At 41.8% G+C, this 20,203-nt stretch overlaps 3 protein-coding genes across 3 annotated transcripts; all 3 read right to left on the reverse strand.

Moving 5' to 3' along the window:
- Positions 1-887: 887 nt before the first annotated feature.
- Positions 888-4,848, reverse strand: LOC143337873 (bile salt-activated lipase-like). Its single transcript, XM_076757836.1, has 11 exons — positions 4,780-4,848; positions 4,182-4,329; positions 3,988-4,107; positions 3,693-3,890; positions 3,386-3,516; positions 2,891-2,998; positions 2,378-2,492; positions 1,912-2,098; positions 1,567-1,770; positions 1,199-1,402; positions 888-1,080 (listed from the first exon to the last, which is right to left on the reverse strand). Exons 1-11 carry the CDS (start codon positions 4,840-4,842, stop codon positions 888-890), a joined length of 1,671 nt encoding a protein of 556 aa, XP_076613951.1. The 5' UTR covers positions 4,843-4,848.
- A 2,214-nt stretch (positions 4,849-7,062) lies between these two features.
- LOC143338073 (bile salt-activated lipase-like) lies at positions 7,063-11,083 on the reverse strand. Its single transcript, XM_076758216.1, has 11 exons — positions 11,018-11,083; positions 10,529-10,676; positions 10,157-10,276; positions 9,878-10,075; positions 9,627-9,757; positions 9,351-9,458; positions 9,090-9,204; positions 8,361-8,547; positions 7,990-8,193; positions 7,362-7,571; positions 7,063-7,243 (listed from the first exon to the last, which is right to left on the reverse strand). Exons 1-11 carry the CDS (start codon positions 11,078-11,080, stop codon positions 7,063-7,065), a joined length of 1,665 nt encoding a protein of 554 aa, XP_076614331.1. The 5' UTR covers positions 11,081-11,083.
- Positions 11,084-11,498: 415 nt separating this feature from the next.
- On the reverse strand, positions 11,499-19,287 carry gtf3c5 (general transcription factor IIIC, polypeptide 5). The gene is made up of 11 exons (XM_076758992.1): positions 18,941-19,287; positions 17,989-18,187; positions 17,595-17,790; positions 16,811-16,994; positions 15,805-15,909; positions 15,262-15,376; positions 13,682-13,762; positions 13,022-13,110; positions 12,788-12,870; positions 12,254-12,396; positions 11,499-11,839 (listed from the first exon to the last, which is right to left on the reverse strand). Exons 1-11 carry the CDS (start codon positions 19,142-19,144, stop codon positions 11,646-11,648), a joined length of 1,593 nt encoding a protein of 530 aa, XP_076615107.1. The 5' UTR covers positions 19,145-19,287; the 3' UTR covers positions 11,499-11,645.
- Between the last annotated feature and the right edge of the window lie 916 nt (positions 19,288-20,203).

Consider the following 20,203-nt stretch of genomic DNA (forward strand, 5'->3'; position numbering starts at 1 on the left):
CATTTGTAGGCTGTGTTTGATTGAAATTTCCCTTGGTTTCCCGTTGCACCTGCTCACACTCTTTGACTTGATGATAATTTGGTGTTGGTACAACTGAAATCACCTGTGTGTGCAGGGCTTTGTATTTAAAATCTATCATCTGTTTCAAAACTACAGAAGTCATTAAAAAAAAACACCATTAATCCATTAACCAGCACTATGTATATGTATTTTTTCTTACGATGCCAGGATGATGACTTCCAAATATGTTGATTTGGTCTAACAGTACTGGTTGACTAGAAACAGCGAGCAAACCACACTAAGCCCAATTCAGTAACTTCAGTATGAAATGCCAGCATCAAACTTTACTGGCCCTAAAATGGTCCATCATTCAGTGTTTGGAGCCATCACTCTCTTTCACTCAGGTCATGGCAACACCAGGAAGCAGCACCGCAAAATTCAGAGACGACTGACACAGCTATCTGGTGAACTACCATAGTCACTGTACTCTCCAGGATTCTTCTTATGGTCTCTGTGCTCTCACAACATTTTGTTTCCATGTTTGTCAATCATTTCATCCAATAAGGAGTTACTGAGGAGAGGAAAAGCTCTCTGACGTAGCTAACTGTTGGTTTGCAAACTCGTCAGTTTGATCTCTAACAGGACAATAATTCAGACTATTTGTACCATCAACTCCTGTCTCTTAACAGTCTGAAATCCTCCTCTCATTGGCAATGAGGATGTGATGTAGGGGTGAAGTTGTGCTAAGTCCGATCATTTACTCATTATGATTCCCACAAAGGTGTTTTTTGGTTGGTAGTCGAGCCCCTGACAGATTTCTTTTACTCACAAAGTTTAGTGTGCACAATCTTTTATTTACAATCAGTCTATATTTGAATAAAAAGTCATCACTGAGCATCTGTGACACCATGTGACGGCAGGCTGGGAAGGGTGTGGGTCCAAAGGCGAACAAAACGAAGCCTCATTTCCTGCCCAATGGAGCTCTCATTCATTTTAGCATTAATCTCCAAGAATTGGTGTCCAGAGCTGGTGAATTCAGGCCAGGTCACAGGCACCTTCAGGTTTCCTTTGTTGGGGTCTCTGTGAAAATAAGTAGAGGAAGAAACACTTGTGAAAGTACCCTTTAGTTTTGTAGTAAAATAATCCTCAAGCTGTTCAAACTTCCCAGTGTTGCACATGTATGCAAAGAGTGTTTTACCCCGTTCTGGCAAAGTTAGTCCAGTAGGCGATCATATAGCCAGACAGGTCTCTGTGTCTGTCCCCATAGGCCTTTGGAGTGGTGAAGGGTTTGCCAAACACGTACTGCAGGTCGTCAGCATGGTCAGCTCCCACCCAGTCATGGTAAAGTGTTCCAGCAAATAAACTGGGCTCAGTCAGCAGGTAGGAATAGGTACGACCAGACCTGTTAAAGACCATCACGTCCTCTGTTTAGTCTCCGTCTGCCAACAGTCTGCTCATGCCACCCTCAAACTTGATCCTAAATTATTTATGAGTAAAACTGCAAAACACACAGCTGCAGCAACTAAAAGATATTTAAAGGCAAAAGAATCAAGCAGTTGGCCTCACCTTGCATGAGCAGCATGCAGGTAGATGGCAGTCTGTGTAGGAACTAGGAAGACGTAGTCGGTCCCGATGTCCAACGCTGTTCTCTTAATGGTGTTCTGGCTGGGTGTTGATCCCCAGTTGGCCGAGTATTCAGTGAAGGCGATCTCGACAGCAGCTTTCCCCTTCTCTTCAGTGTAAGCAGCGAGGAGCCTCTTTACATCTTCTCTGCAGTGAAAATAAGGTAGAGAGCTCTGTTAGTGAAATGACTCTGCAACAGAGTTCTGCCTCCAAAATTTCTCGCTTTTTCTGTTTCTTTCATGCCCACAAAATAAAAATGTGTTCTCTTTGAAGACAAATCAGCCTTACACAGGAGTCTCTTCATTCTTTTTACCAAGGGAGGGAATGTCCTTTGAGGTGAACAGGTGTCCGTCCATGTTATTAGCCCCTAACAGGTAGTCAATTTCAGCAGCGTTGTGGAATAATTTGGCAGGCTGATCAGGAAGGAAGTCTCCATCCACAACAGGAGACAGAAGCAGCTTTTTCACAACAGGATCTAGATAAATTGACACAGAATTACTTACAACTACATATTTATGTGGTATTGTTAGTTTGTATGTAAAGCATGTTTTAGCTCAGTTTTGAAAACCAATGCTGTGACACATTGATTTTGGACTTTATAATCAATTGAAGGAGTTTGTCTAAGTGGCGTGAGGCAGAACGATGCAATCACTTTTACAATGTCCTTTATGAATGTTGACTGCCTGTGGTATATTCTAAATAAAGTAGTCAGATCTGTGGATGCTTTCTTCCATTGACAGGAAATAATGCTCACTGTCTGGGGTGCCAAGTGTGATGCGGGGAGCAGCCATGGTGAGAGTCACAGCATCAGTTGATTTCAGACAGGCCACCATCCTGTCATCTGTGGGGCAGCCGACCTTCTCAGCAACCTGAACACAAGGTAAAACAGCATGCTTGGGCTCAGCCAAATTCTCAGTTAAGTGCTTCAGCCCTCCAGTAATAACAGAAACAAAGTTGATGGTAAAGACATTCACTGCATGACATTGTATATATAGTATAGATGATGTACAGTGTATGCAACTTAAATACATTATAATATACTGTATGTGACATCGTGATACCTAATATCAGTATATTAGTCTGCATCTCTGTAATCATCTGGGAACAAATGGATGATTATGGCTTTAATGTGTTCATCATTTCATAAGAAAAATTGACAATTGTTTAAAAATCAGCATTTAAATCATATCATTAATAGAAATGAGCTTATCAAGGTAAAATTAGGAATTTTTGACAGTGGGCTCCATCTTCATGATATCTGACATACCTGCTCTGCAACCTTGAGTGGGTTCCTGTTTATAGCCCAGGGGCAGAAGGCAACACCGCTCTGAGAGATGGCTCTCTTGAACAGGCCTTTGTTGTGGGGGGAGAGAGTCTGTGTAGCATTGCATTCATAGATTACTCATAGAACACCTTTAGCATTGGCAAAATGTGTAAAATAGGACTTTTCAGGGCTTAAACTTACCATATGTGGCTGACAAGTATCGCAAAAGGAATATGTACATGCAAGGAATACTTTGTAAGGCCTTTATAAATTGCAGCTGCTGGATTTCTTAATAGTACAATGTGCTTTAAGAAATATTTTTCAGGAGGATCATACATCAGGCGAATTAATTTTCTGCGAACTGGCAAGCCTTATATGGTTCTTCTCAATGCATTTTTGCTTATCTATATAATATTTATGTCATAAAGCCATTAGCTGCAACTTACAAACTCCCTTGCCTTACTGGAAGGTGACTGTGTTTTTGCTAACGCCTCTCACTTGGAAGCTGACGCTAGCTCCACCCGCAGACTCTCCAAAGATGGTGATGTTGTCGGGGTCTCCTCCAAATAAGCGGATGTTCCTGTGCACCCAGGCGATGGCGGCATGCTGGTCCCACAGACCATAGTTTCCTGTCATGGGGGCAAATTTTGAGTCAAAAGCCCATTAAAACTGCCAACAAGTCTACTGACACACAGGCATCCCACTTCTCCATTAACTGAATGTGAAGAGCACAATAAGAGGTGGAAGCACTGGCAAATGTGCAGGATTTCTACCATTTCAGCACATTCTCAATAACTGCCCTTACCAGGTAAACGAGAGTCCCCTGTACTCAGGAATCCCAGAACTCCCACACGGTATCCCACGGACACCACAATGACATTGCCCTTGTCTGCAATTTCCTGACCGCTGTACAGATAGTTGTTGAGAAAATTTGGCCCCATAGAACCACCGACCATGAAGCCTCCTCCATAAAACCAAATCATGACTGGGAGATCTGATGACACTTGGGTTGAAAAAGAGAAGCGTTTTTAATTTTACAAGCAAGCACAACTACCGTATCTGTGATTATATCAGTAATATACAGAAACATAAAAAGCTACCATGTCGGCCATGAGGAACCCAGATGTTGAGGTGGAGGCAGTCTTCACTACCAAAACTTGAAGTCTGGAGCATGCTCATCTGGAGACATCTTTTAGCAAACTTTGTTGCCTTCAGTATGCCTGAGGATGAGAACAATGTGAATCATTTCTGCTCAGAGGGATGATTTTGCAGTCTAGGTGCTGTTTTTACGCACCATCCCAGCCAGGGTGAGGTTTTGGTTTCTCAAAGCTTCCTGGTCTGGCAGCGAAGGGAATCCCTTTGAAAACATCAACAGAGCGGAAAAGACCGAGGGGGATATTTTGTCCCCGAACACCACCAGCTTCCGTTTGTACCACGCCCAGCTAGAGACACAGTCAAACAAGAGCTTTCACCTTCAATGACATTATAAAACAGTAAATAAATACAGTAAAATTATAAGATAATATCATGATAGTGCAGATTGTGCATGTTGTATTACATACCCTTGAACCTGTTTTTTCCCTTGATATATAGACAGCGTTGTGAGAACAAACTCTTTGTAATCTATAGGTGGTCACTGTACACAGAATGTGCTTTTGAGAAATTACATTTACAGTATGTATGTTGGAATTTCCTTCTTCAAGCTGAAGAGGGGGTTAGAGGGGTTTGTTAAATTTACCACTGATAATTTGTAATCGTAAAAAGTTGACAGAGATGAAGTAAACTCATTATAAGTGAAGACAGACACCATTTTACCATGATTACTACATCCCAACAGTAATATAGATTTGTTTTTTGGCCAAAAATCACAAAGAGCCCTCCATGCAACTTACAGTGGCGGCTGAGGCTGTTCCCAGAGACAAGACAACAGCAAACAGAACCTTCAGCTTCTCCATGGCTGTCCAGAAGACAGTGGAGCCCTGTCCAGGTGCTTATATATGCAAGACTCCCCACCCCCAACCCCTGTCAGAGAATAACTGGTAAATATAGCTGTTTACTCTTGTTATACAATCTTTACTGTCACCCTATGGTCCCACTGACCATGATTTTGACCTCTAAACCTGTGATAGGAAACGGCCTGCTGTAAATCTAAGTGCTTCCAAAGGCAACTGGACTTGCTTTTGGACTTCTTTGGTTCTTCTTCAGTTCAGTTTGGTTCTGAATCAGTTCAGTTCAGTTCAGTTCTGAACTAAAGAGGCCTTTTGGATAAGAGGTGGAATGTCTTCTAGAACCACAAACAAGTCCAGTTGCCTTTGAAAGCACTCAGAAGTACCATGACCTGGATGAATGAGAATCTTCACACAAGCCTGCTGTAAAACGTGCCAACTGCCAACTCAATCAAGGTATTCTAAAAAAGGTATCATGTTGTATAAAGTGTTAATATATATGTTTGCTTTTTTTTTTCTTCATTCCAAATATGGACAAAGGACATAATATTGAGTCTCAAAACATCAGTGTTTTGGCAGAACCTTTCAATAGAAACTAGTCTACACATCCAACATTAGGGGTAAAATGTTTGGTTTGGAAAACACAGAGTATACAGTGTAGAAGTATACATATTGAAGAGGGAAGACCCCTGCAGTCCTTGTATAGTGGGTAATGAGTCAAATGCTGCTGCTTGACTCACTGAAACAGGTGGGCTTCTTCTCAGATTAGCAAAGAGCACACCGTTTGAGATAAGATAAAACCTCCAAAATAACCCCACATATCTGAAGTGCTGCTGTTGGTTGAAATGTGTAGTTGAACTTCAGTATTTTGTTCTTCAGAGATTAAGACAAGCCAGATTCTTTACAAACTTTGTTTCCACAACAGATCCACACAGACACTCCTCAGTCGGTGGATATTATAAACACTGTAGGACAATATACAAAATAGATGCCATCAGCATTTGTTGAGACAGAATAATAATGAGTGTTTGCTGTAGTGAATAAAACTCAATGTGACTGCTATTGTTGGGGTATTAATGTAATGTTCTACAATCATCAGTCAGAGTAATTAAGCATGACAGCAGTATTATAATTGTTTGCTGCACAGTTCCTATGTGCAAGTAACTATTAAATTCACATTATTCTTATCCCAAAGTTTGTGTTTGCCACCTCTGTGTGTTTGCTGGATCATCGCTGTTTGTCAGAAAAGCCTTCACTTTCATTAACTTTTGCACATTATTATACTTGGATTCAGGATCACCCTAATGGCAATACTTCAACCTCCACAGCTGATGCAAGAGGAGAGGTTAGAGATCCCCAAAATTCAGGATTTTTCCCCCCTGCTTTTAAGCAAAAAGGACTTTGCCCAGAGTTTCCAGAGTAAAAGAAAAAACAAGCCCACCAGACACTTGTGGCAGCACTAATATTGGTGATGTTAGCAAGCTGGTTACAGTCACTGCTCAGGATATATTAAATGACTAGTTGCAGTCATAAATTCAAAGCATTACATAGCTTTACTTGTTTTCTCCATCTCCTCTTGATGATGTAGGACTTAAGTGGACATATAGCAGCCTGGCTATACTGAAGTTGCCATGTTAGCTGTTAGCTGTCTATCCCTTACCCACTTATTTTACTTCACCTTTACTTAAATTCCTATCCTGCATATGAACATATCAGGAACAGGGGAAAATAGCCTACCCAGGGGAGGAGCAGGACAAACAGTCACTAATAGGTTAGCTAATTTAGCTGATCAGCTTGCCAATCTTAGTCATGGTCATGTCACCTAAGATATCTCAATCGAGCAGGCACAGATTTCATTAAACCTTTCTATTATTGTCTTGAACAAAGCAGACGCTCTGCCCTGTTTCATTGGTACGTGTCTGTGTCATAACGGTGATAATCACCTCTGAAAGCCTTGTTTGAAGCTGGTCCAACTCTTTTGTGTCTCTTGTGTTGATAAAGTAAACCAATATCATAATTTTTGAATTGTTATAATGCTATCATCACTGAGCCCAAAACAAACCCCATCCTCAGGTGTCATACATGCAAAGGAAATTTGTTAAGCACTTTACTGTTTGCTCAAAAAGTCACAACACAAAATAAGCGAAGGAAGTATCATTTTTATTTGTTTTTCATGAACCAATGCTGATGTGATACTTAAGGTTTGGGTGCCCACAATGCACAAGCTCTTTATTCTGAAATGTTTACAGCAATGCTGGGTAGGACGCTAGTCCAGAACTGCACGAAAGGCATCCTAATGTTCCGTCTCACATAGTTCTTGTTCATTTTAGAATTGATCTCCAGGTACTCGTGTCCAGTGCTGGTGAATCTAGGCCAGGTAGTGGGCACCTTCAGTCCACTGTTGGGGTCTCTGTAGACAACAAGCAGATAAAGGGGCAACTGAATTGATGCAGTTTTAGTTTGCAGTTTCATTGACTGATTCAGGTTTGTTAGATTTCTGTATTACTCTTGTGTCTGCAGAAATATACCCAGTTTTGGCGAAGTTGGTCCAGTAGGCGATCATGTAGCGAGAGAGGTCCTTCTGGCCAGGCCAGTACGCCACTGGTGTAGTTAAAGGCTTTCCAAACACGTACTGCAGGTCATCGGCGTGGTCAGCTCCAACCCAGCTGGGGTAGGGCTTGATGAGGCCTGCCATACGGTTGGGCTCAGTAAGGAGGTAGGAGTAGGTGCGGCCAGTCCTTTGGTGAGACAAGGGAAGAATAGGGATGTGATGACGACTACACCAAAGAGGGGGCCAGATAAAACTGAAATCTGAGAAAAGCTTAGAAAACCAAAATCTAAGGCCCATGCAGGTTCTCAGAGGCTGTTTAAAAATGACAGACCTCTCTTTGTGCAAGTTATTTACTGCATGGCACCTAACCTTACAGATGCTTGATACTGCTCTTTGCATGAACCCAGTGAGCGTAAAAGGCAGCAGGGCTCATGAGTACAGAATAATTATTAAACTTTTCAGTGGTAAATTAAAAGTCAATTCATCATTCATTATTTTAAGTAATTCATTTACTTTGTATTAAAATTGTGCAAATATCTGTAAAAAATATAATAAAAATGATTATTAAATTCTACTATATTGTGGTTTTAAATGATGAAGACAACCTAGCGCCGCCAGAATGAAGGTAGAGGGCAGCCTGAGCAGGAACCAGGAAGATGAAGTCTGTTTCAATTTCCACAATGGTTTTCTTAATAGTCTCCCGACTGGGATTTGGTCCCCAGCCTGAGGTGTATGTCGAGTAGGCACTGTCCAGACCAGCAGTGCCTTTGTCTTTAGTGAACGAAGCCAGGAGCCTCCTCACATCCTCCCTGCAATTGGGAAGAGAAGGTTAGAAAAACCGGTGTGATAAAACATCTCTGCCAGCAAAATTGTTAATAACGCCACAGCTCTCGGAAAACTACAGTTACGTTGCTCTATTTAGATCCGGAGCAGAACTGTCAGCGTTTCACACTGTGATCTAATGGCCTAAACTCACACAGGGGTATCCACCAGGCCTGAGTTGATTGATGGAATATCTAAACCCGTGAAAACGTGTGCGTCCATGTCATTGACTCCAATGATGTAATCGATGTCAGCTGTATTGTGGAACAGGTTGGCAGGCTCGTCCGGCAGGAAGTCGCCGTCGACCACAGGAGAGAGGACCATGTTGTATAAAATGGGATCTGACAGACACAGATACAATCAGACACATACAATATAAAGAACTACAGTATAGTGGTGCTAATTCTCCAGTCAGGTGTCATTAAACCATTGCAGTAGGGAGCACAAAAAGATGCCCTTTTCTTTTCTTCATTGGAACGGAAGCTTTAGTGGACATACTTCAAGTAAGTCATGACTAATTCACTGTTTCCATTGCTCTCATATTTTGCTTTCATCATTACACCAACTTTTCCACCTAAACTTTCTTGCAACGTTTTCTTTTTTAAGTTCCCACATTTCCACTCAGCTTTTTTAGGTGCAAATAAAGATGTGCACAAAAACAGCATAGCGCAGACTAGACACGCCATACAGAGAGAGCAGTTAAGGTGCAGAAAATGTGGTAAAATAGCTTCTTTTCTGGCAGGTGTCTAACAGACATGATACACAGCCAGTTTCACTTCTCAAGGCATAAAAGCTTACTTCTCCGTGCCTTGCTCTGGCACAAAGTGTTGACACAATGTCTAAAATGAAAATGTGAACTACGCTGTGTGAATGCAGTCCTTACTATCAGCTGAGCTGGACAGAGAGAGAGCGCCAGCCCTTGTAATGAGCACAGGATCAGTCATCTTCAAACAGGCAGCCATAGAATCATCAGTGGGGCAGTTGACTTTCAGGGCAATCTGGGGAGAGGGTTCAAATCATCTTTAATAGTTTCTCAGCCATGAACTTATATGTACATTAATTACAGCTAATTATGGTTAGCTATTAAAAAAGTGTTAAAAGTTCCATAGAAGAAATAAAACATGCCAGAGAAGCTGTTATGTACCTCCTCAGCCGCCTTGCGGGGGTTCTTGTTGATGCCCCAGGGGCAAAGGGCGACCCCACTCTGGGAGATGGCTCTCCTGATCATCCCTTTGTTGTGGGGAGTGAGAATCTGTGGGCAGACAGACAGAAAGAAACAAAAAAAAACAAAAACGATATTTTTGCAAATCTTTAGATGAAGTTAAATTCATGTTTACAACTTGTGAATTTTAGCTAATTTCATATGTGCCATCTATCTGTCATCCAACACAAGCTAGACACCCAGAAAAAAGTTTCTCGCCTGGAAGTTGACACTAGCTCCACCTGCAGACTCTCCAAAGAGGGTGATGTTGTCGGGGTCTCCTCCGAATGCGCGGATGTTCCTGTGCACCCAGGCGATGGCGGCATGCTGGTCCCACAGACCGTAGTTTCCTAACGAGGAACAATTTTTACTTATCACAGCAGGATGTACTAATTCAATGGAGCAATTTATAAAATTGGCGGAGGGGCCAGCATCTTGTAGGCTTTGTACAATTCTGCCATTGCACCTACCGGGCATGCTGGAGTCTCCTGTGCTCAGGAAGCCCAGAGGCCCCACACGATATGCCACCGTCACCACAATAACATCCCCTCTGTCTGCAATCTCCTGCCCGTCGTACAGATAGTTGTCCAGGAAGTTAGCGCCCATGGAGCCTCCGGCCAGGAAGGCTCCTCCAAAGAGCCAGACCATGACTGGCAAACCAACGGACACTAGAAGACAAAGAGAATGAGAGCCAGCTGGAGCTCAGATCTAATATGGATGAGATTCTGCAGGCTTCTCTCAGTATTTACCTGAGCGACCTTGAGGAACCCAGATGTTAAGGTAAAGACAGTCCTCAACGCCTCTGGTGTCAGTCATGGCCACATTGGTCTGAAGGCACCTCTGTTTAAACTCAGTGACCTTCATAACACCTGACGAGGGACACGTGCAGGGAAAGAGCAGTGTAAGACTTGAAAATGGAGTAAAGTACATTTTCATAAGGCATCACATCATGCGGTTTAGGCCTTTAGCTGATGCTCATTTACCTCTACAGCTAGAAGATAAAACCTCTTCAGTCCATTTTAATTAAAGTTAAAAGGGATAAGCATACATATCTCTGTAGTGTGACTTATAGTTATCAGTTATTGGCCCAGATGTAAGTTCAGTTTTATCAGTCTACCCACCATCCCAGCCAGGGTGAGGCACTGGTTTCTCGAACCTTCGAGGGACATCAGCAAAGGGAATCCCCTTGAAGACGTCCATGGTACGGAACAACCCAACATTGACTCTTGCGCCCTGCACCATACCTCCCTCTGTGTGCACCGCCCCGAGCTGCGCAAGTGAAGCACAAAGAAAAGCGAGAAATTGAACTGATGTGGTCGTCCACTGTTTTACATAGAATTACATCAATGAATGCGGCTTGGTATGACTTGAAATCTTAGACTCAAGTTAGCATGTTTTGGAAAAAATGAAAATGTCTGAATCAATCACAGGCGTATGAAAACTTTAGCTCTAATACATCATGTCAATCGAGATTGATGGCCCAGAAGTGAACAAATAATCACAGTCTTAACTAATAACAGTAGCATTTTTTTACAGATGCTGAACAGAGAACTTGTGCACATGGTTCTTTGGATATATATTACAATAACATTTCTGTTATTGACACTTACGGAGGCCGCAGAGACCGTCTCCAGAAACACAGCAACAGCCACCAAAAGCTCCAGCTTCGCCATTGTGACTAAACTGAGAACCAAGTTGACTATTGGCCACACTTTTATACAGGGGCCCCCTCCCCAAAACAACATCTGACCAGTGTGATGTCTGTGGGCCAGCTTTTCCCACTGTTACACAATGTTTAACCACCTTGTGTCCACAGCACTTTTCCTCAATAAATAACATCAAAGAGGTTAAACCTCGCAAAATAAATTGCTGTGTCATTCTGGCATAAGAGGCTGTGGTAAGTCTTATCAGGAGTGATTAAACTCAGCCAGAAATGTCACGGGATGCAAAATGTCTGTTTGATAAAATCCTTGAAGACCACCAAACCAGCTTGACATTACCCATCATTCACTTCATCTATTTTACTTGCCTGCTCATCAGAAGTGGAGGAAGGAAGAACTACTCAGAAAAAACTCTAAAAACATTTGATTTGATTGAACCAAAACTTTATTACAAAGACGATACAACTCTCACAACAACACTAGACATACTTCCATTTTTATTTCCATTTCACTCAAAAATAATTCAAGCATATCACCTCTTACAAAAGCAAATAATAGAAAATATTAACAGTCATTGTTAAATGTAATCCAGAATTTCTGTCTCCATCTCATTTTCACTCCCCTCCGATGGCTGAAACTCATCATCCTCATCTTCCTCTTCGTCATCCTTGTTCTCATCGTCCTGCAGCTCTTCCTCTGCATCCATATCTGTCCCTGGGGATTTTAAACTTTGTCCTGTGCGTGTGCGTTTCTTGGGGATTTCTGGCAGTGCTGAGGGGGAGAAATACAGTCAGCATCTAACAACTGCATATCTTAGCCACAGAAGCACAGTTAAAGCCAGTTTAACATTAACATTAGCAACATTAGCTTGCTAACATGCTCACAGCCACAATCAACATGTTAATGTTTAGCAGGTAACATTAACCATGTTCACCATCTTAGTTTAGCGCGTTAGCATCATAACATCAGCTGAGGCTTATGGGAATGTCATAAGTGGCCATTTCTTAATTTTAGGGAGCCACTTGGCTAAATGAAAGAAACCCTGTTTGAGAAATTACATACATTAGCACAGAAGGCTAGCAGGACGGAAGCCCTGGTCACACCTTTGGCCATGTTGTATCTACGTGATAACAAAAAGGACATGGTGTCCATGAAGTGAATGATGACGAAGGTTATTTCCCTTACTTGGTTTCTGGACTCGGGTGACCTTCTTGATCATGGCTGAGATCACGTCCCTCAGCTTGTCAGTGGTGCCAAGAACACACCAGCCGTCCCGCTCGTCACACACCTGCTCATTACCACTGTTCTGCTCAACCACCTTTTGGATACTGGAGACACACAAACAGCTGCATTGCACCCAAACAGTGGTGGGAAGTAACTGTACAGCAACTGTACAGCACAGTTTTGAGGAACTTGTTCTTTACTATATCCTTCATCTCTCTGTCACTCCTCTTCAAATTGTCTGGATATGTTCTGATGAAAATCTGTAGACCTGAAAAAGAGCCTTGCTGGTCTGTTTAATGGCTCAAATTTAAAAAACACAACACCTAATTGTATTCTGGACAACAAAACATAATGGCTCCTTTACATAAGGTACATTCCTAATTTCTAGGACTTTTCCAACATTTACAGACAACCCCAATCTCCGCTTGATTACTCGTAAGCACATGGGAAATGAATGAGAGAAAGGAGCAGTGTATGCACAGCACTCTAAAGTACCTTTCCACATCCAAATCACAGAGCTGGTAAAACATCTGCCTGTGGGGAGGCAGCATGCCGTCTCTGAAAATGTAAGATGACTCCTGTGGAGATGAAACAGAGGAGAGCTGGTATCACAGCAGGTATCAAGCACGTGATGTGTAATAAAAGTTCTGTCATTAAGCAAAAAGCGCCTGAAACTAGCATGTTAGCACCAATAACGTCGTCACACAGCTAGGTGACTAGTTGAGTGACCTTCAGCTGGTATGTGACTGGGGCTGGATCTCGACTGGTGCTCGGACCCTCCTGAGCTGAAAGTTCCATCACACTAGCAGGCTGGGGGCCTGGGAAAAAAACAAACAGCACAGTGCTTTTCCAACATGTTGTCAGTTTACCGTGGCAACAGCGGTGGGATGACAGCAGCAATGTGCATTTTAGTTTGCCGACATGGCTGTGCACCGATGCTCTGGAAACAAATCTGGGATAGCTTGACACAGACTGTCCTTGAGCTCACAAACCCTCTCTGGCAGAGCCTGAGGTATATAACATTTAACAAACACGAACTTAAGGACTGAATGTGAATACAGGAGGAGGCTGGGGACGCAGAGGGAGTTTGTGAGAGACAGGTCGTAGATAGATGACTGGATGGTGTCAGTCAGGTTAGATGGCTTGCCTTCCTCAGCTGGCACATGTTAATCTGCAGTATCGATCATGCTTCTCTCTTAGCCAGGTTCCTCTTGAAGGAGTCATTTTTAAAGTCAATATGCTTTTTTTTCCACTGAAGACATTCTGACATCTCTTTGTGGCAAATGAACAGGTGCAAATGATAAAAAGAACGATGTCTGCATTCCTTTCAGCTGCATCAGCAGCTGCCTCCTGCATGTCAAATACATACATCTAAATAAACCAACTCACCGGCTTTGTTGAATGTGATAGGCAGACTGTAGTTAAGGGCACTCCTCTTGGCTTTGACTGGAATGTCTGATAATGAATATCCTAAATATGGGAAGAAGGAGGAAGCAACAGGCAGTGTCAGGCAGACTGATAGTGTATAATGTCAATGAACTGGTAGAGAAGACAATTTTATAGATAAATATTAATATTATGATAAAAAATACAATATAACTAAGTATATAAACAAGTATTTACAGCAAGAATTGTGCAGGTTTGGATGATAAAAAAAATGTAAACCATGGACTGTATGTGCAATATTGCAGTAGTGCAGATAATATTTAAAATACTGAGGTTTGTGAGCTTGGTGGATTAACTGTTTAAGTTACTGTTGTACAGTGTGACGGCTCGTGGCAGGAATGACTTCCTGAAGCGGTCCTTGTGAAGCGGAGCTGGAGCAGTCTGTTAGAGAAGGAGCTCTGCTGTCTGTCCACGAGGTGGTGAAGAGGATGTTCAGGGTTCTCCACGATGGATAATAGTCTGTCCAGTGTCCTCCTCTCCACCACCTCCTCAAAAGTGTCTAGCTTGCAGCCAATAACAGCGCTGCTCCCCCAGCACACTGCAGCAAAGAAGAGTGCACTGGCAACAACAGACTGGTAAAAGCTCTCCAACATCTTGCTGCACACGTTGAATGATCTGAGCCTCCTCAGGAAATAGTCTGCTCACCCCCTTCTTATACACAGCGTTGCATTGTCAAGTTGCATTTACATCCACGTTTGTCCAGACTCATATGTGTTGTGAAAACTTTGAAGAAATTTCAAAAAATGGATTCAGCGTATTTTTTGGTGAAATGGAAGTGATCACTATATTGACATGTATGATTCCAGTGAATAATCTCCAGTGAGAAACATTCTGTCTTCACTTAGAGACTATTTTTACAGGGAGCACAGAGGACTGATAGAGAGCTTCATCACATGGTGCAACAACAATCACTTGAAGCTCAATATCAGCAAAACCAATGAGCCTGTGGTGGACTTCAATGCTTCAAATACGGATGTTGCTGCACAGAAGCTACAAACAGTTAAAAAGCAGATGCTTCACACACATCTTCAACCTGGCAGCAGAGAAGATCTACACAATCAGCACAGTTTCAAGGTGGACGCCCAAGATTAGTGTCACCAACTCAGTATCTGACCAAATGTGAAATATGCTCACAATCTCTCCTTCTGTTGCTGAGTTATGGTGTTGAATAACAGACAGAAAAGTGTTTTTGCAGAACATTATGATGTCACAGTGCAGGTGACCTTTGACCTAGTGAATATAAAATGTTATCACTCGTTATCACAAATATCATGTTATCCTCTTGGGTTGAAATTTTGTCATAATTAGCATAGAAATTCATGAGTTATGACCAAAAATTTATGTTGTGTGGTCACAGTGACCTTTGACCCACAAATTCTAATCAGTCCATCCAGACGGACAAAGATAGACAGACGGACAGACAACCCAAAAACATAATGCCTCCGGCCACATACATAGAGATGAATTTGAATAACACCTTGTGAGAAACATACAGTGACTGCTGTCCTGCCTCAGGTTCTTACCGTGCTTGGTGCTGCAGCGGATCCTGAAGTCCAGCATCTGGTATTTCTTGGAGTCTGTGCGCTTCCGTGGGTCATAGCCCAGCCTCACCCACAGACTTCTCCATGGTCCTGTCACCTACAAAAGTAAATCTGCTGTTTAAGCTACATTTGGGCAGAAAAGAAATGTTGGTTCCTCCTTTGAATTTGACTAAATGAATGACTTGAATAAATTTACAGAGGGCTTCAGTATTTCATTTAAGCGTAGAACAAACTGCATGAATCACAATATAAATGTATACAATGAACATGAACACTTGAACAACAAAATACAATCCAGTAGAGTAGCTTTGCAGTGCTGCATATATTTATATGAATCACAAATGAACAGATTTCAGCTTGGAATCACTTTCTATAAGAACATCTCACCGAGGTTTAGCACTCAACTTTCTTTTTCACTGTTTCAAAATGTATCTGAATCAGGGAAAATACACTGAACAGCATTAACTTTGTCCCTGACTGTACCCTCATATTCTTTACTTGGCACACTATGTCCCCTCAGCTCACCATGTAATAGGCGAAGACCGGCAGCAACAGTTTCAGTTTATCAGGGTGGATGTTGATGTTAGCCTTGACTGCGTTCCGTGACCAGATGGGCCGGCTCTCAAACATCTAGGCACAATTTTGGGTTGAGATTAGATAAAAGCCCAGAGATGATGGCAAGCCATACCTGTGAAAGGGTGTACAAAAGTCTTTTCCAACTTCAACCAGATGCCCATGCTGGAGTGAAAACTGTTACAGTACACCGGTGAGCAGGCTAACTGTCAAAAATAGACTGATGGAAAAAGAACTGGTTTTTACTGGCACACACTGGCTGCATGTTAAATAAAAGGTCAAGAGAACAGGTGAACATGTGCATAAACAATGAAGGTTTCAAATTATTCAAAATATCAGCTTTGCAAATGGTTGATGAGGAAGGGAATGAATTCAACTCGGAGCAGAAGACAATGTCTTTTAGTAATTACTGAAAGTAAATAGAAAGTTTGTTTACAAGAAAACTCCACAGGGCTCCTTTAAGCCACGGTCGATAATAAGAAAATGAATATTTACCTCGTGGCTTCAGTTTAGACTTCACACATTTCTTATCGTAAAATGCTAAATTCTCCAGAACAAAAGTTAATTAGTGTGCGCACCAAGCGAAAATGAGAAATGACAAAACATTGTTGCTCTTCCAGGAGAGCAAGGTTGTCATCACATTGTTCATTTTGTCTGTCTAACAGTCCAGAACCAAAAGATGCTCAATTTACAAAGATATTAAACAGAGAAAGGCTGCAAATGCTCACAGTGGCTGAGCTGGAACCAAAAACTTGGCATTTTTAATGAATTTTCGATCTATCAATTGATTGTTTCAGCACTAAAAAGTATTTCTTTTTATCTAATGAGCCCTGAAATAACATTTTGTCTGGTGTAAGTTATGGTCCCTCCTGCTGTAATGAAGGACTTCACTTACATCAGAGTGCCTTGATTTGACCCTAGAGGTGACTGTCAACCATGATTACAGCAGCACACACACCTTTTTCAACTTTTCTTCAACCTGCTTGTCATGGTCCTTCACGCAGACTCGCGTCCAGTTGATCCTGGCCGCCTCGAGGCACTCGGTGGGCACAGTGGGATCGTTGAAGCTTACAAAAATGGCGTTGTGGGGCCGACGGGCACGATTCAAACCGATAAAGCTTTTCTTGAGGATGGGCAGCTGACTGTAAACAGAAAGGAGGAATAATATCAGAAATAAATTCCCAGTAAGCTGCATCAGAACCACAGTGAGGAGTGAATGACTTATGATTAGGGTTGGGTGACATGATGGTATGTACTGTGCGACAGTGAGGATGTGTCCACTGGTAGAGATTTGGCAATACTGTCTGAAATTATTCTCAGACATTTGCACATTGTGGCTTATTTTGACAGTGTTTTGTCAGCTTTGTGAATAAAAGATGAGCAAATCCTGCAGGAAAAGCTAAAACCCTTTTTCTTTTTGGTATACGAGTATGTGATTTTTATATTCCACTGACTGAAGTCAGGCTCATATTTATTTGCACTTATTAGTTAAAACCAGTAACATTTCAAATTATTGTTCACATTTTGGAACCTTAAAACTTCCATTTTGAAATAAAGTTAGTTACTGTTTTGAAACTTTTGTATTTAAACTCAAGTGTTGTCTCGTGTGAGAGGGTTGTTTTTGTTTGTATGAGTAAGCTCCAAATAAAAGAAGATAATAATCAAATGTGATGAAGTACTGTACAGAACGGTTATTTGACAACATTTTACAGAACCACGACTCTTTTTTTGCCCACTCTTACTTGTGACAGATGTCCGGCCGGTAGAAATAATCCACAGGAGTGTCGAGGCGTGAGAAGATGGCGGGGGGGAGAAAGTACGGCATGGGCTTCTCAAAGAACTCTTGATTTTCTGATTTGCGGAGGATGATTTTGTCATACAAAGATGTGTCTGTTCCACCCTCTGAATGCACAGCGAGGCACTGAAAGTCTGCCAGCCCTGCAAAAAACAAGCAAGCAATCAGAACAACCAACGCCCTCTATTAATATTTTCCATATAAATCTTTTTTTTAAATTATGATTTTCATGTTCGAACCAAGTCTATACGATAAAGAGTGCAGAATAGATGTTGATTTTAAAACTCTGTGGTTTTGAAATGTTAACAAACATTATACACCAGAGGGACTTTTAATCTAACCCTGGAACTTGTATGTTGTTCCTATGACTCCGAGTACATCCATGCGAATCTCAGCATCCTTGGGATCCTTTTTTCGCACTCGCCGCCGCACTCTGAGGAGGAGGTTGCTTGAGGGGAAGCGATTTCCACAGAGTGAGTGACAGAAAGGGTCCTGAGGCCGGAAACGCAGCTCCAGACGCCTGTTGGGGTGAGCGAAGGTCTGAGGGAAAAACAGGAAATGCAGGCAGGTGCCAGATTAGAGCAAGTTAGCTGCAGCGGTGATGATGAAGATGTTACCAGAGCAACGATGACAGTTATCCATTCACAAAACTATTCACAAGCCACTTGACATTTGACTTTCTTCAGTTCACTTAAATGAAGAATCAAACATAGTTATCATTATAGACAGTACGGTTAGTTCCAGACTGTGATGTGCTACAAACCACCCAGGCCCATTTTTATCTCCTCACAGCCTCGAGATCAGGTTATAACGCAGGAATCACTTTAAGGCCCTCATGTCAGCAGATATTTAACTTTACAAATCCACATTTCCCCCCTAAAAAGTTACAATTAAACCGGGTTTTTTTGGGGCACCACTGCTTAAAACTTAATACGGCTCTAAAGACAACAAACATTTTCTTCAGACATTTCTGAAACCAGAAAATTTACATTTCGGCTAACTACAAAACTATGTACCTTTAAAGTTCGAATAGCCCAAAATTACAACGTATTACGAACGAATATTGCTTATAACAAAATTATAACGTCATATACGGCGTTTGTAAAAACATTTTTCTTGCATTTTATGGCACGTAGCTATTTTGACATATATCAAGTTAAAGCAAGAAGTTAACAGAATACGTCAAACATTATTAAATCTACACGAGACATATGAACTGCAACGGTTTTTAAGACCGTTTCAAGGCAAGCGTAGACAAGAGGGACAAGTCTGTCCCTGTCAGAGTCTGCTCACTTTGGACACTCCCTGTTCCCCCCCGAGAGTCTCCAGCATCTTGTCCACATTGGTGACCACCGCCGGATACTCCACACACATTAGTTTATTGGCTCGCAGCTCCACGGTGGACGAGCTGCCGGGCACCTCGACATCTTCAGGCTGACCGGATAGAGTCAGTTCTTTCAGAGTAAAATCCAGCTTTAACTCCGTGGAATCCGCCATGTCGACTGTTCTGACTGTGAGACTTAAGCGGACATAATAAACACTGCAGTTAGACCTTAAACCGAAACCCTTCGCTAACCTTAAGAGAATCAAAACAATGCCCCTCTGCCGTTTCAGCAACGTGACCGGGTATCCAAGTGCAAAATAACGCCGGGCGGAAACGGAAGTCAGACAAATAGTTCCGCGTCAACACCGTTGAAGTTGAACTATCCAGTTGAACATAATTAAGAATTTATTTTACTTGTTTTTGTGAAATAATGAAATGCGTAATATTTACTGAGGGACACCACAGACAAGATAGTCAGGTGGAATGCTCTTGTACATTATTTTTTGTTGTTTTTCTTTTCTCTATACGTTTCTTCAGTATTACGCTTTTAATTAAATACAGATAATATCATTCTTGTACGTGCTTCATGTTCCCTAACATGTCCACTGTATATCCTTTTATTTTCAATTACAAAAAAAAAAAAAAGATAAGAAAACTGAAGCTGTCACAACGAAGTCAATGTGCGCATTTGACCACGAGGTGGCGATGTAAAACCAAACAAAATGCATCGCTGAAGGATATTTTCTGACTGAGCGAATGATGGAATTTGCTTCCATCAAAGTTAAACAGTATTTCTTGAATGCCCTGAATCTGTGCGAAGGATCTGTCTAGGTGCTATTATTTCATATTGAGTATTGACTATTTTAACAGCCACTCAAAGTGTTTTTGGTCTGTCAGAGGACATCAGAGACATCCACTGTTGTCAGAAGGACCTCATTAAAGAGGATTTGTGTGCTGTCCCTCCCAGAAACTGTCAACAGACTGTCATCCCCTCAGAGAAGACAGAAGACTCTGAAGAAACAGTTGTGCCTGTGTGTTTGCCAAGTTATTTAAGATTCTGTTGTATAGGCAATTATGGCCTGATGTGACACTGTGTTTACTTTGATTCTAGTTTGTCTTCTTTCTTCAAGCCTTTAAGGGCGGACGCTGGACTTAACAATGTGGTCCTTTTGCCATCTTTACTTTTGTTTTAATCACCTTCATTTGAGTTGAAGCAGCTGGATGTTATTATC

Source organism: Chaetodon auriga, chromosome 19, assembly GCF_051107435.1.
Source record: "Chaetodon auriga isolate fChaAug3 chromosome 19, fChaAug3.hap1, whole genome shotgun sequence".
In the NCBI taxonomy this organism is placed as follows: domain Eukaryota; kingdom Metazoa; phylum Chordata; class Actinopteri; order Chaetodontiformes; family Chaetodontidae; genus Chaetodon; species Chaetodon auriga.

Coding starts and splice junctions, on each gene's coding strand:
- LOC143338073 (XM_076758216.1), bottom strand. CDS start 11,080: ATGGCGAAGCTGGAGCTTTTGGTGGCTGTTGCTGTGTTTCTGGAGACG. Junction 10,277..10,528: donor GCCTCACCCTGGCTGGGATG/GTGGGTAGACTG, acceptor GTCCCTCGTCAG/GTGTTATGAAGGTCACTGAG. Junction 9,459..9,626: donor GAGCTAGTGTCAACTTCCAG/GCGAGAAACTTT, acceptor GTCTGCCCACAG/ATTCTCACTCCCCACAACAA.
- gtf3c5 (XM_076758992.1), bottom strand. CDS start 19,144: ATGGCGGATTCCACGGAGTTAAAGCTGGATTTTACTCTGAAAGAACTG. Junction 17,791..17,988: donor AACAACATACAAGTTCCAGG/GTTAGATTAAAA, acceptor TGTTTTTTGCAG/GGCTGGCAGACTTTCAGTGC. Junction 13,763..15,261: donor CCGCTGCAGCACCAAGCACG/GTAAGAACCTGA, acceptor TCCCATATTTAG/GATATTCATTATCAGACATT.
- LOC143337873 (XM_076757836.1), bottom strand. CDS start 4,842: ATGGAGAAGCTGAAGGTTCTGTTTGCTGTTGTCTTGTCTCTGGGAACA. Junction 4,108..4,181: donor ACCTCACCCTGGCTGGGATG/GTGCGTAAAAAC, acceptor TCTCATCCTCAG/GCATACTGAAGGCAACAAAG. Junction 3,517..3,692: donor AGGGGACTCTCGTTTACCTG/GTAAGGGCAGTT, acceptor CCCCCATGACAG/GAAACTATGGTCTGTGGGAC.